Source organism: Populus trichocarpa, chromosome 5 (assembly GCF_000002775.5).
Source record: "Populus trichocarpa isolate Nisqually-1 chromosome 5, P.trichocarpa_v4.1, whole genome shotgun sequence".
NCBI classification, from domain to species: Eukaryota; Viridiplantae; Streptophyta; class Magnoliopsida; order Malpighiales; family Salicaceae; genus Populus; species Populus trichocarpa.
Genome location: NC_037289.2, coordinates 14,998,763 through 15,014,837, shown reverse-complemented (window position 1 = coordinate 15,014,837; position 16,075 = coordinate 14,998,763). Strand labels below are relative to the sequence as shown.

Below are 16,075 nucleotides of genomic sequence, written 5' to 3'. Positions count from 1 at the left end.
CTAATGGCAAACAAACACAAGAAAGTTTGGAAAATGATTTCCCGGAAACCACTTTCCGGAAAACAAACACAGCCAAAAGGAAAAACACTTTCCTGGAAACCAAACCAAATTTTTCTTTGACTGGAAAGTGTTTTCCGTTGACCGGAAAGTGTTTTCCGTTAACCAACTTTTCTAATGATAAACAAATACAGGAAAGTTTGAAAAGTGGTTTTCCAGAAACTACTTTCCGAGAAACAAACATGGCATTAGATAATTAAGATTTTCTTTTCTAAAGGGGGCTGTCATTACTATATACTAACACCTAAACAATAAAAAAATTATAGGAGGGGTGACTGTTCTCCTCGCTTTTTGTTATTGGATTGAAAATATTATTTTTTTAAATAAATAATTATTTTATATTTTTAAATTATTTTGATGTATTGATATAAAAAATAAATTTTAAAAAATAATAAAAAATATTATTTTAATATATTTTTAAATAAAAAATATTTTTAAAAATCCAATAATATCAAATATGCTATCAATATACATGATTGTCTACCATAATAAAAAAAAATCACCATAACAATCTATGATAATTTATTTCTTGCTGTCCAATAGCTTGGAAACTTTTCCCACGTCTTTTAAAATATTTCTTAATTAATAAACAAAGGATGAATTTCCTTGTAAGAAACTAGACAGTCACATTAAAAAAAATCCAAAGTATAATAATAAAAGATCAAAGAGGGTGATCATGTCCTTTCTGATTTTCCATAATTTCCCTCCAACACGTTTCGATGAAAGAGAGGGTGAGAAGAATAGGGGTGACGTGTACAAGCAGAGCATATTAAGAGGCCCCACTCGCTTTCTTTCTCTTGGACCTCCTCCCTTTTTGCTTGACCACCGGGTTTCCGTTGGATTTTTTTCATCTCTTCCCAAAAAAAAATTGCGAGAGAAAAAAAGAAAAAGAAATCAGCTTCACCACCATCACAGCACCGTGGGCGACGAAAGATCCCTGCTCCCTTCTTCACGCTTCCTTCTCCTTCTCTCTCTCGCTCGCTCCACATCTTGTATGCTTTCCCTTTCCTTTTTCATTTAATTGATAACAAGGTACATTATGTGATTTCGTGATTCTTGGATGATTAAGTGATGACTACCAACAAAAACACAGAGTCTTCTAAGGTATGTATATTTACGAAATTATTTTTGCGTTCTTTCATTTTCTGGTTCACAATGTGATTTAAAATGACGTACTTATTTGTATGATGCTATGAAGGGAGATGGCGGTCCTCCGCCTCCACCTCCACCTCCAGCACCAGGACAGCTTGAAAATCTGCGTTTTCACGGTGGCAATGCGGTGATTTTTCTTTCCTTTCTTTCACGCTTTTATTTTTCACATGATTAACATTATAATGATGATGATCAATTACTAGATCATCGTCACCATTACTGATCAGGTCGGTTATTCAGACCATATCAGTTTGTAGTTTGGTTTCATGGATCAGACCCTGTTTCTTCTTTTGTTGTAACAATCTGTGTTGCAGATTTTCAAGAGCGGGCCGCTTTTTATTTCATCCAAAGGTATGCATGTCCTTACGGTTTTTCTTATGCTTAATGACAAATTAGCGAGATATAATAAAATATTGGTGACTTGTAGTGGCCATGTGTTTAAGGTGACCGTCTTTTTCTGATTCTAGTATCATCCCAGTAGGAGTTGGTTTGTTTTTGGTCAACACTAGAAAGAAAAAATAATGCACACAGAGAGAGAAGGTTGGGTTGGAGTTGTTTTTATCTAAGAGGCATTTCTTAACATACTTGATTAGGCACTGCAGATAATAAAATTGCCACTTCTTTTGATGATCCAGTCAAGAAAACGAAGTATCTGTTCCGTGAGCATTTAAATACGCGTTTCTCTCTGATATTGTTAGGAATTGGATGGACATCCTGGAAAAAAAGGTGGTTTATTCTGACACGGACATCACTGGTTTTCTTCAGGAGCGATCCGGTTGGTAGTTTTACGTATGATAGATATTGTTTCTTGTAATTTGCGTTGGTGGTAAATACCACAATTAAGGAACTTTAGCCCCCACCCTCCCAGCATAGTTGCGCCTTCGTTTACCATGTAAACTTCACACTCTGTATTTTTTACTTTATCAGAGTGCTATTCCTCAAAAAGGGAGTGAAGTGAACCTGACCCTTGGTGGTATTGACCTCAACAATTCAGGCAGGTTGGCTTGCTTTTTCAAATTAGACATTGTTAATCTGGCTGTCTTCTCATTGTTGTTCACAACCGGAAGTAATTTACTAACTTTGTAGTACTTCTTTTGGAATTTTATAGTGTGGTTGTCAAAGCAGAGAAAAAGCTCTTGACTGTTCTCTTTCCTGATGGCCGTGATGGACGGGCATTCACTCTCAAGGTGATTTTTCATTTTTCTTGCTTCGTTGCGGTCTCCTTTGACATTTCTTTTGCTTGCATTTTTGCATATTTTTCACGTATAATTTCTCCAGGCAACAAAGAGTTAAGCTTAAGGGTATTAGCTTGGTCGGAGCTTGACCTGGGCTGTGACTTGGCAAAGAAGTTCAAGCTCTCCAGCTTAGTGTCTAGCTTATTTTGCATTTAATTATTCATTCTTTTTTCACTATTAATTTGAGAATGCATCAAGCTATTTCACCACACATGATCTCAAAACACAAGCAGGTTTGATCGGTCATTTCTGTAGGTCACAATTGTAATTTTATCAGATGTCCCTAGGTGACAAGGTCACAATTCTAATGCCTTTTGTAAGCTCTATCCATCCCTCTACTACCTCATCCTGAGCATTCTTATTTTTCCACAGTGGCTGTAACCGATATCTTTTCTCAACTTGAAAATCCTATGGCTTCAGTGAGAATTGGGTGCTCTTTTCTGTGTTCTGTTTTGGTCTCTTTTTGCAATCTTGATAACTTATTTGTGGTTCCTTTGAATTGATGCCACAGGCCGAATCTTCTGAAGATTTATATGAATGGAAGACTGCTCTTGAGAATGCCCTGGCACAGGCACCAAGTGCTTCTCTTGTGATGGGGCAAAATGGTTTCTTCCAGAATGACCAGGCTGATGGAGCTGATGGTTCCTTGGAACAGTGTTAGTATACATCCTTTTTGGTTGACATCAGTATTTTGTGTTTATTCGGTGTAGTTCTTTAGAACAGTGTCAGAAACTTTGTCTTCATTTTTCAGTTCCTTTTGACATTTGACTGTTTTCCCTGTAGCGAAGGATAAGCAGCCAGTAAAATCCCTGGTCATTGGCAGACCAATTTTACTTGCTTTAGAAGATGTTGATGGATCTCCATCTTTTCTGGAGAAGGCTTTAAGGTTTATAGAAGACCATGGTGGGTTTCCTTTACCATTACTGTCATTATTTCCTTTTCCTTGTCCACATCTCTGAAATACTTTCTTTTCCTATTTCATCAATGAATTCCCTTATCTCGAGGTTGAGAGTTAAGAGAGAATACTGGCAATACCTAGGACAGCATAGTTCCTGATTTTTTCTTCTATGGTACACGAGGATATGATTGTTTACCTTACCAATAGTGAATGAATTTGCATATGCTTATGGATGTGATTTAAAGATGTTTGTTTTATTTATAGTGAACTAATTTACATGCGCATACGAATATGGATTTGGCACTATACCATAGTTCATAGTCTGCCTATTTTCCGGTGCAACTGTAAAGAAAAGGTCTGACTACCATCTATACGTCACCCGGTGCTTTCTTGTGGAGTGTTGTTATAGGGACTTCTGATGCGGAGTATAAGGTGGATAAAGGGCTCTCAAGCGGTTAGAGACTTAAGCTTGGAGAAATTTAGAGAATAATCTCTAGTATTTTATAAAATCTGAATGATAATCTGATTCTTCTCAAAATAAACTAGATATCTCTATTTATATTAGTTCTAGACCTAAAATTCTTTACAGTAAATAATTCCTAATTAAAACTTACCTAACTAATAGAATTTTTAACTAGGGTTAGGATTTCTAACTAGTAAAATGCTTATTAAATTAGAAGTCATAATCTAAATAGAAAAAAAAAATCCAAATACAACAAGGTAAATAAAGACAATCCCGCAATAAATAAAGACAATCCTGCACAGTAACTTCCGTCTCTTATTTGAAGACCTTTCTGATCTCTGATCACTATAAAATTTTAACGGTAGTGTTGTCAAAGGAGAAAGACGCTAAGAAGCACCAAGCTTGGAAAATACTCGAGGCGCTAGGGGCACGTCTAGGCGCTTGCCCGAATGAACCAAGACACTCAACTTGTATGATATAAAAAAATTACATGTACAATATTATAAATGATATAACTTAGTAGAAATTTCGGCAGCATAATAGAAGAGAGAGAATGAATAACATGGAGAGAGAGAGAAAATTAAAGAAGAGAGAAATTAAGAAACAAAAAGATGAAATGACAGAAGAAAAAAAGTTAAAGGAATGCCTCTATTGTTCTTCAGTCTTCACTCTTGACTCTTCTTTCTCTTCTTTTCTGGTGGTGTTTCATGTTTGTTTTTGTTCTTGTTTCAACTTTCACGTATGCTTCTCTTCTTCTTTAACTTTCATGTCTTCTCTCTCCTTTTTTTAACCCTAATATATGTTTTTTACAAAACTACCCTTAAATTTTTTCTTGTATAAGACCAAAAAAAAAGAGACAAACAAGACAAAACATTAGTCCTTTTTTAAAAAAACCAGAAATCAAAGAGACGCCTCTTCAAACCAATCCTCAGTGTTAGTGTTAGATAATTTTCTTCAGGTGCTCGCCTGGATGACACCCCTTCAAACTCCATCGCCTCAGGCTAAGAAAGGCGCCTTGGCCTTGCCTTGCCTCACCTCCGACGCTTAAGCGAGTGCTTGGGTGCCTTGTGACAACATTTTTTAATGGGCCTTCAGAATAATCTATCAAAATTACAACTCGATTCAACACAGTTGAATTAAAAGTCATGCTTTATTTACCAAACTATGTCTTAGAGTCTTCTTAAACTCCTCAAAACCTAAAAACCTTAACTATTAATGAAATAATGCAATAAACATTATTATTTCAAGATAATGAAGAAAGTTCTCCAAGTCAGATACTTCTAAAAAACTCACCCTTTGAACTTGACCACTCCAAATAAATAGATACTTTGACTATAGCATTGTCACCAATGTATGTATGAGATAACTTGTTTTAAATATCTTAAATCTAATTTCAACAAAGATATATTCATGTAGAATTTTTGAATCTAGACAAAACTTCTCAAGACCCAAAAAACAAGCTTGCATAAAACCATCTTTTGTGATGATGACAACTTTAGTTGACGAGTTTGGTCATTCCTAACAACGTCTTGACCCCAGTTGAATGGGTAATTTTAGAAGATTGATCCAACGTAGATACGTTTGGTTTGGACAACACATCCACATTTAATTCCTTTTTGATGTTAACTTTAGCCTCTTCAACAATTCCAACAACTTGTTCTGACTTTTCTTTTAGGTCTTCAAGACCTTGAGAATCGCTACATAATACTAATTTAGGATCTTTGATTTCTTCTTCACTATTAGTAGATGAAACGTCAACAAGTAGAGTAGTATTTGCAACAATATTATTGTTGTTGTCACTGTTGTGATGTTAAGACTGTCTACTTTGAAGAGACAACACCTTCTTTATATTTTTCTTCCTTGCTATTCGAGAAGGTTAAAAAAAAGGCAAATAATAACAATCTATTCACTTATCTACCCAATATAAAATATCTTCATAATCATTTTGCATGAACTTCAAAATTAATGATTGTCTCAAATCTTTCTATGATAGAGTTAGAGGCATACCTATACATGTTATATATTCTAGAACTCCAAACCACCATTCTTTGACACCACACAAAAGTTTTTATACAACAAACCATAGTTTTTTATAACAAGGAATCTTGTTGAAATAAAAGTAAGCTTCCAACTTTGTCAACCAGTTAATAAATCTTTTCTTCAAAAATCTTCCATCATAGAAAGGATTTTCATTGAATTCAGGAATAGGTCTAAGTTAGGTCTGCCCCGAGGTAAGTCTCTATGCAAGTTCCTCTTCTCTTCATGATCCCTATTTGCATCTTTCGTTAGCCAAGCTAGACCTGCTATGGTTTGCTCCAATCGATCAAACCTTTGTTCCCAAAGATCTAGTTTCTACTTTTGAGCCTAAATAGTGTCCCAAAGGCCCTCTATTCTTGTATTGCGGCATGAGTTGCTACCGTTTCCGTCCATCAAAGAGTTTAACCTGCTCTGATATCGATTGACATGACTATAACATTGATAAAAGCTAGGGTTCTAAAACCCTAAGATTACAGAACTAAGTTGCAGAGAAATTTATAGAATAATCTCCGATATTTTATAAATAATAGTCTAAATCTTCTCATGATAAAACATCCTTATTTATAGAAGTTCTAGACCTAAAATCTTTTATAGGAAAGGATTCCTAATTAAAATTTACCTAATTAATAAAATCCATCTAGCATTACGATTACCAACTAGTAAAATACTAATTAATTTAAAAGTCCTAATCTAAATAGGAAAAAAAAATCAAAATACAACAAAGTAAATAAAGACAATTCTGCACAATAACTTACTTATTTGATGACCTTTTCAATATCTGATCATCATGAAATTTTAACCTAATGTGAAACATGGCCTTCAGAATATGGTTGGATTAAAACTTATGTTTGAATTACTAAACTGCCTCTTGGATTTCTTAAACTCCTCAAAATCTAAAAACCTTAACTATTAATCATTAATAGTTTAATGCAATAAACATTATTATGACAAGAATAATTAAGAAAGTTCCCCACTTCAACTTCAATTAGCTATGAGCACTGTACTGAATGAGGGAAGTTTTGTTCTGGCTGACTGGTTGAAATGTGCCCTTTCCAAATCTCAGCTCTTATGTTTCTCAGTGCCCCTTTATGAATAGTATTTTCCCATCATATATAATGGTGGTGGTCTCTAGGTCACTGGATATCCCATAACCAGGACCAAAAATGGAAAAAATAGCTTGCTTTGCAAGTTGTAAGTACTTTCCTGGGTTATCTGCTTTTAAACTGTCTCATAAGACATACACATGATTTGTTAGTTGTGGAGCGACTAAAGATTACTTTCTTCAAGTGTTATAGGCTATTATGACTTTGAAATGCCCTATCTTAGACAAATATAATATCTCTTCTACTCTCTCTCCCACACAAATAACAAAAGAAATATTTTTGTTAATCTACATGAGTTTTAGAGTTTGGAAGACTTCTACAATTAACATGGATCGATTGGAAGACTTCTTCAATTTTTTGTTTAAATATGTACTGATATTTTTGTTTTTTCAAACTTGTCCGAATGTGATTGACTGAAATTGGTTAACAGGAATAAAGGTGGAAGGCATCTTGCGGCAAGCTGCAGATGTTGATGATGTTGAGCATCGAATTAAGGAATTTGGACAGGGTTAGTTTATTGAGATATATTTTGTCCTCAGTAAACCTTTGCACTTTTTATTTACTGTGAAACTCAGGTCCGGATGGTTGTCTTTTCTAATTTTTCACATTTTAGCGCAAACACAGTTTTAAAGTTCAGATGTCCATTTCTTTGACTTCAGTTTTAACAGTTGCTCACGAAAAATCAAATTGTCAAGAAAATATAAGAATTGAGACCCTCTTTACTAATAAAGCAGTACAGACTAGGAAATCAGTTGCATTGATGTTTCTTAGTTATGTTTTCATTTTTTGAGTTACTCAAAATAATGGTTTTTGGTGTGCCTTAGGAAAAACTGAGTTCTCTCCGAAGGAGGATGCACATGTCATTGCTGATTGTGTCAAGGTATTTCTCTTTCCTGCTGCAATAAAGTTTTGATTCCTGTGAATAACAAATTTCACAAGCAATCATTACGTTTCTTTATGAAATGTCCTTGCAATATGACAGTATTTCCTTCGAGAGTTGCCATCATCTCCAGTCCCCACATCATGCTGCAATGCACTGCTAGAAGCATGTAGTAAGTCTGTTCCTCGATTGTGTTTTATTATATTCATCTATTCCTGTGCTGCCTTATGCTATAGTTACAAAATTTATAATGAACTGGACGAGTGCATTAAATATTGTGTTAATGCCCAACCATTATCTTTCATATAAAATTCATCACTCACAATCTTTACATCCAATTACACAGCTTGCTCCACAAATTGTTTTTCCGTTGCCATGTTTGTAGAGTTTTTGAAAACTAAAAAGGTACCGTGACGTTGCTTGTCTGTTGAATTAAATGGAAAACAAGCATACATGTGTAAAGCATGAGCATATATATTCCAATTTCATTCCAACCATGTACTTTCATAGTTGTCAGCACTATCTTCTGCATGTACATGTTCTAGGTATGCACGTTGCAAGTGTTGATTATTTAGTTTCCTTTATGTTTACCACTGCATTAATCTGGTTATGCTTTTTTCACAAATGGGTTTCTTGTTCTACTTCAGAAGAAATTTTATGCCTGGATGTTAAATATTGGTAATGATGGTGACTGGTAGATGGAGTTTGAAATCCATTAGAAGCTTTATTTACTGTTTGTCATTAATAAACTGGTCTGCTTTAAGGTTAATAAACAATTTTGTGGATTAATGGCTATGTTACTGACTTGGGTCAAAGATTGAGTCTTTTCCCAATTCCATGGCATCTTTAAGTATCTGTAGATATGCTGTAAATAATGAAATTTGAAAATTTAATGGTAATCGTCCCGTGGAATTATGTTCAACATTTTTTTTTGTACCATAAAATTTTTTTAGCACTCTCCATAATTCATTAGGTTTCTGATTTTCCATTATTTGATGATTTAATAATGTTTAGGAACTGATCGTGGCAGTAGGGTAAATGCCATGCGGGTTGCAATATGTGAAACGTTCCCGGAGCCAAATCGTCGCTTATTGCAGAGGTAGATGATTTTCTCTTACTTCTGACTTGAATGTTGGAATTTGACACTTGGTAAAAAGGATTATTAGGATTTGAAGACGGAACAGAATATAAATGAGATTTGTTGACTGAACTTTTTTTCAGTCTTGTTGATTTGGAGCATCAAACTATCTTGTTTGTGTTTTCTTTACCTATTGTCTTTCTGACCGGAGGACTAAATGTTACCCATCTGCTCTGCACTTCTTGCATTGTTTTGTATCACTTTGCTTCATTTCCCTTTTTTGTTCAGAATTCTTTTAATGATGCAAACTGTGGCTTCTCACAAAGCTGCAAACCGAATGAGCACATCTGCTGTGGCTGCTTGTATGGCTCCCTTGCTTCTTCGTCCCCTTCTGGCTGGTGACTGTGAAATTGAATCCAATTTTAATGTGGGTGGTGATGGTTCCATCCAGCTTCTGAAAGCAGCTGCTGCAGCTAATCATGCACAAGCCATTGTTATAACATTATTGGAAGAGTATGAAAAAATATTCAGTGTAAGCTGCAAGTCTCTGTTGTTGTTTTAACTCGAGTACGGTATGGCTTTGTGTAATACAGACACTGGATGTTTAAATTAGGAATCTCTTCTTCCTGATCAGGTTTGGAGCTGCATATTAACTAGGTTCAAAACACTTTCTGTTTACTCTGGAGTCTAAAACGAGTATGAAGTGACCAACAATTATTTGATGCACAACACAAGTTAAAGGATTGTTTCATTCACTAATGATATTCCATAAAGACCATTTAACTGCTTTGCAGTTCTGGTTATGCATGCCTTGGTATCCTTATCATCCCTACCATCAGTTTTACCAGAAACTATCCCAGAATTTCACTCTGTTTCACTTGAGGAATAAGAAGTACAAGAATAGCGTAAAGCTTCAAATGATAAGGGAACTTTATAGCACAACAGAACAGAAAATGATAGGTCATAGAGGCTGTTGTTAAATATTATTTTATGGTATAGTAAATTCAAAGCTGAATGTCTTGGCCATGCTTTCTCCATTTTATATTGTTTACTTCTTCTGGCACCAGGTTTTATTTTAATGCTTTCTTGAATTTGCTTTGTGTCTGCAGGAAGGTTCCATGTCCCCAGGACTGTACTCTGACTCAGATGAATGTGGAAGTGAGGATGAGGAGGTAACTGATGATGATGAGTCTTATGTAGATGATGCAACGGAAGAATCTGATGTATATACAGATGAAGATCATGACAATGCATCAAGTGGAACCAGCACTCAGAGTGGTGAATCTGGCGAAGATGATCCGTCTGACTATGAGGTACATCCATTGGACTTTAACCTGCATTTTTATACAAAATGATGATCTTGTTTAAACCTAGCAATTATTAAACTTACTGCAAAACTATGGATATAGATATTCTGCAATTTTAACTCTGGACTTCTTTTCAATGGCATTACAGGCCAAAGTCTAATATTTCGTTCTCCACCCATGCATCATTATAATTTGAAATGCTTCTTGTGTTGTCATCTGCTATGCCTCTGGCCCATTATTGACTTAGTTTCTTTTTATTTTTGGTCTTTCAATTGAAATTTAAGAGCAAAAATTATTCTGTGTGCCTTAAAGATGCAGGGCAGTAATGATTGTAGTTCTGGTTCCAAGTCCCCTGAACCTGAAGCAGACAATGATTTGAAAGTTGAACAAAAGCTGTCATCATGTCCAGTTCAAACCTCATCGCATCAACATGATAATGTAGAAAAGAGGGAGGATATTCCAGATCAAAGTAACAACAGTTTGACAATGCAGTCAAATAAGTCAGATGACCTGTCTGTAGATGTTTCTACCGAAACAAGTTTGAAGAATAAGACTGCTGATCACAAGGCATCCCCAGATGCTAAAAAACCTTCAACTATATCAAATGAACCTGTGCGTGGAAAGCGTCCAACTGTTTGGGGACGTACCTCTGTGAGTGCATGTTTTATAGATCTATGATTTGGCTTGCCATTTCCTTCAGTCATGCTCCCCCAAAAGTTTTTGTGACTAAATGATTTCGCTTGCCAAAGGGCATCTGACATCACACAGTCGATCATTATCTTATCTCAAAGAGGGCATATTTGTGCAATATAAGCATCACTAATTATATTTTTTTATCCCCTTTGGCATGAATTCAGGCCAAGAAGAACCTTTCCATGGAATCCATTGATTACCCTATTGAGGATGAGTAAGTATATATCTGCTCTGTATGGATCATGGTTCTGTTTACACAAGCATTCTTTTAGCCTTTTTGCATCTTTGTTTCATCAAACGTACGCACAACATTCTTGGCATTACCACTGTAGGTGGGTATTTTTCCACTTGTTATACTCTTTGCTTGTGGCTATAGGCATAAGGGATAAATGTGGAATGTGTTAAGACACAACCTTTTGTCGGTTTAAACAATGCAGTAGGTGCTAGCTACCCATGTATTTAGCGTGTCTTTCCATGGTAGAAAATATCCATTGCAAAAGCAAGACTCTACAACCAGCTGTCACTTTCTGTATGTCTGAACTAAAAAGCACAATTACCATTTTATCTTAACTGGATCAAATAGATATCACCAAATTCTGAGGAAATAACTCTAATATATGAAGTTTAGTTCTAGAAAAATATCTGTTACAAAAGCAAGGTTTTTTTATTGCCAGTGGTCACTTTCTGTATGTCTGAATTAAAGAGGACAATTACCGTAGTATGTTAGTTGGATCAAATAGATATCTACAAATTATGAGGAAGTGAACTCTAATTGATACACTGATGAAATATTTTATCTAGTAATTAGGAGAACTTTGGGTTTGAAATTGAAGGTTCCATCTAGCACTAGAAAAATTGAAACCCCGTTTATTACCCCCATTTATCTGGAAGATTGGTTTGGAGTTAGGAATTCTTAGTGTCAGGAGGTTGTTGTCTATTCTTGTCAATCAGTTCCTATGCTGACTTTAATTTTGGTGCACAGTGAAGATTTGAATGTCATGCTTCACAACTCTCTAACTTAAATCCAGCTCTTCCTTCTCATTTTCTGTACTTTAATGGTAAAAGATTTATAGCACGAATATTCTTACATAAATACACTCACAAAACAAATGGCGAAACTGTAGTGTCACCGTAATTTTGTACTTTGAAGTTTATCTTCTGTCAATTCATTTAGTCAATGCTTGGTGTGCGCTTTCCTGCTATTAATGCTTTGTTTCTTACTCATTTACAAATATTCAGGTTAGTGACATCTTTGTGATGTCTAGCTCCCATGATTTTTATTATGCTGAAGATAGCTTTATCCATAGAATGATCAATTCATCTTATTTATGGATTAAATGCTGCTGCAACTTTCATAACATGGCATGTTATGTTTCGTTTCTTGCTTTTGGAATTCACATCAAATCTTTGTGTGTCATGGACTGTTTTTTATCATCTCTAGCCATGCTGATCAGCTGACTTTTTTACTGTTTAGTGTTGAAATCCAGAAGCTGGAGGCAAGTAAAATTGAGTTGCAAAATAGAATTTCTGAAGAGGTGGGACTTAAAATAACGCCTCTTGATGTCAGTACATGGAGTTTCATGAGTTCTTTTTTCACTTCAATAATTTGCTGTATTTTCCTTCGTAGATCAAAGGTAATGCCATTCTGCAAGCCAAGTTGAAAAAACGAAAGAAGGCTTTGCACGATCATCGTCAAGCCCTCCAGCAAGATGTATGTTCCATTTCCTTTCTGTTGTTACTTTTCCCTCTGTTCCTCCCCTTTCCAGATGATTCTTCCAAGGATGTTTACATGACCTGGGCTAGCAGAGATTCATGTTAAGAGTTTGAGAGTTTAGTACAGTGGTTGTTATATTCCTTTTATACTGATAAAAGTGATGAAAAATATGCTTTTATTTCACTAACACATTCAATGTCAGAAATAGTGTCACTGATTTTGTTAAATATTTTGCTTGTGTGTGAAGCATGCTGGTGATTGTTTTTCTCTTTAATTTTAACACATACCTGAGTTCTTTTCAAGATAGTTTTACATGAAGGTGCTGGGAAGTTTTCTTTGTTTGGCGGTGTAGGGGGAAGCCCTTTCTGAAACCTTTACTTTAGGGATGCTACGACTATGCCTTTCCCCGCTTACAAATACTAGATTGATTGGTTGTTTCCTAGGGTTTTTGAACTGTGGGCATTCACTGTATTTACAGGTGGCAAGACTACAGGAACAGCTGCAAAAGGAGAGAGATAAGAGAAAAGTTCTAGAAGCAGATCTTAACACTTCTAGAGGACCCTTGCAAGTTCCAGTTACAATTGATGAAAATGTTAGTTCACCTTTTCATTAACTTGTATAATTGGTCTTGATTGTAGCATTGAGTTAATTTTATTATTGTGCTACAGATAAAGGCAGGTCTTGAGGAAATAACTCAAGCAGATGCAAATGTTGCCAATTTGAAGTGGAAGGTCAATGATCTAGGTGCACAGCTTAATCAACAGCATGAGCAACACTCTGGTTCTATGCATGGTTTGATCAATCAGCCCATGAATGCTTCGTTGCATGAAGCCAAATGGTAATTTGTTTTTTTTGGTTTTCATACCCCATGTCTGACTAGTGTTTAGACATTTGTGTACAAAGCCTCTTTGGTGCTTCAAGCAGATGAAGTATATGAGAAGCCCTCATTTAAAAGAAAAACCTTCCCCTTTCTTTCTTTCTTTTTTGGGGGAGGACTGGACAATCAGAAAATGATGCTTGTACGTGATAAAAAGAAACTGAATGGATGTGGTGTGTCATGGTGCTGTGGTTAATATTGTCTTTGTTGCAGGAATGATGAACGGAAGGATGCTGAAGCTACTGGTACTTCTCAATTTAGACGTCCTGCAAGCAAGGTATGCACTTGCAGCACGTGGCTCGATCTATCTTATTATGTTACTTTAGCCTATTAATTCTTTCGCGTACAAGTAAAATTTTGCTTGCCCAAACATCTTTTATACTTCTTTCAATCCAGTCTCGTGTATGAACGGTAGAGGTCAATTTGTCTCTCCAAGTAGGAGGAATAGACAAACAGGATTATAAAATTACTGAGTTTACCTTTAAAACCCTAATGAACCGACATGTGCCATTATATTAGTGCCTCTTTTATTATTATTATTTTCATGTTTTCCTCGGTGTTTCTTCGCTTAATTTTTTGAAACTATAATAACAAATTTCTTCAGCTGTTAGAGAATCCTGATTAAGTTGTCAAGGCAGCTGAAAGAGGGTTTATATATATATATATATATTGAGATCGTGTTAATAATTGTGAAAAAATATATAAAGGCAGCTTCTCCATGCCTAATCCTCTTTGATTGCATGGATTAAGTCAACTATGGGAGGTCTCTTATGGCAGGATATGTGTACGGATGGGACTGAAACCCAGCAGCTGGATTCAGCACATAGTGGCAACTCCAGACCCGTTTCTTCAACCAATTTCAAGAGGTCCAGTACAAGGAGTGAGGTAGGCTGTTGAAATTTCTAGTTGTGCTGGGGAAATAGGGTACTCTATGCCAAATCAAATTATTGCTTTGGTTGGGTAGGATGGGTAATATGGTTAGGAAGGATGGACTTTCGAATCTTGTGGAATAAAAAGCTCTTTGTTTTCTGTTGAACCTATGAAAGTGAGTGCATATTTCACGTGGCCAAGCTGGCTTTAAGCATGTTATTTCATAAGAGTAAATATTATATGAGATGTATTCATGCTACTTGCCACGACTGTGTGCCCAATAGGGAGTGAATTCCACCACTTCTGCATTGACAAGATTGACTACCCGACTCAACTTTCTGAAGGAACGCCGTAGCCAGATTGCAAATGAAATCCAGAATATGGACAAGGGCCGGGGTCCAGATCAAAACCTGGAGAAGAGCCAGGGTTCAGAAATACCTTCTTTTCAAAAACTAGAAAAAGATAAAGAATTGGGAAAAGAGGGGAAACCGCTTCAGAATTCCAAAAAATCTACAGCATCAGATGTCCAGTCACTCCAGGACCTAGATGGTGGACGATATTCGGAAGGTGTTCCTCCGCAGAGTTTGCAAAGCGAGAAGTCCTACATTGCCGGCAAAGGCCAACCTCTAGTGCCTCCAAGGATTAATTCAAGATGATGTATGGATTATCATTCTGTGCCCATGGGACATAGCTTATGCCCTCAGCAATTTGTTTGAGACAGATATCAGTAATTAGAGAGCAGAGCTGCAAGGTTGATCTATGCCCTCTCAACGAGATGCCCAAAATTCCTGACAGCACCACAAGTCCATGATGTACACGTTAACAATCTCCTTTATGTAAGATGACTTGATGTAGTTGCTGAATCTTGCTGGTTCAGAGATGATTCAGGATTCATAAAATCCTTTGTATTGTCAAATGCAATTTTTCATGTAGTTAGAGTCGCTTGGCCTGGGGCTGTCCTAGTGTCCTCTCTTTTTTTATTTTTGCCCTATCACCGTCCAAGTTCTGCACTTATTTTAACAGAGCCCTAACATTTTACAGCAGTCTCTTTCATACACCTCACGCTTTTGAAAGTTGATTTATTATGTAATATCGTGGTTTGACATCTGTAAATCTTGCATGGTCGGTTGAGCGTAGAAAATAGGAAAGGATATTAAAACGTTGATGCTAATTACCTTGACTAGATGATGACTAGTTATAGTATCATCGTCACTGTCAGGCAGGATTCAAAATTAATTTTCAATATAAAAGAAAGTTTCGGCATTGTAGAAGTTTTTTTTTATTATCATAAAACTAGTTAATTATTAAATGAAAAGACAATGAATAATAAACTGATAAATTATATATACAAAAAAAGTTGTGAAAGGATTAAAACTCTAGAGAAAAAAAATCTCTAGTCAAAATCATTATTTTTTATTTATGTATTATTATTTCTTTTGACAAAACATGTTTTTTTTTTTTTTTTTTTTTTTTTTTTTTTATCATCAACATGATTTTTGTACCTCAAAACCAAAATTTCTCAAATACATTCTAGTAACTTCAATAACACCATTTTCATTTCCAATTTCAAAACATATAATCGGTCTAAAAATAAAATAAAAATCAAACCCATTAAAAAAGATTTATGAACCCTGATTAAAGCTTGATATGTCTAGTTTCCAGATCAACTTGAATCACAGAAAAATACCACTTGTAGCTCTATATATGTCTC

At 35.5% G+C, this 16,075-nt stretch overlaps 1 protein-coding gene across 2 annotated transcripts; it reads left to right on the top strand.

Annotated features, from left to right (window-relative positions):
* The first annotated feature begins 861 nt into the window (after positions 1-861).
* Positions 862-15,471, top strand: LOC7468863 (rho GTPase-activating protein REN1). 2 transcript variants are annotated; one of them, XM_024602337.2, is made up of 23 exons: positions 862-1,161; positions 1,256-1,336; positions 1,524-1,560; positions 1,908-1,984; positions 2,137-2,207; positions 2,318-2,396; positions 2,956-3,100; positions 3,228-3,347; positions 7,376-7,453; positions 7,770-7,825; positions 7,928-7,997; positions 8,840-8,924; positions 9,192-9,435; positions 10,013-10,216; positions 10,529-10,861; positions 11,068-11,117; positions 12,378-12,438; positions 12,531-12,614; positions 13,096-13,209; positions 13,286-13,455; positions 13,708-13,771; positions 14,272-14,379; positions 14,649-15,471. In XM_024602337.2, the coding sequence occupies exons 1-23, from the start codon at positions 1,129-1,131 to the stop codon at positions 15,018-15,020; spliced, it is 2,736 nt and encodes a 911-aa protein (XP_024458105.1). In that variant the 5' UTR covers positions 862-1,128; the 3' UTR covers positions 15,021-15,471. The 2 variants fall into 2 exon arrangements, with proteins under 2 accessions (XP_024458105.1, XP_024458104.1); XM_024602336.2 differs by having other exon boundaries at positions 863-1,161; positions 10,523-10,861.
* Positions 15,472-16,075: the final 604 nt, after the last annotated feature.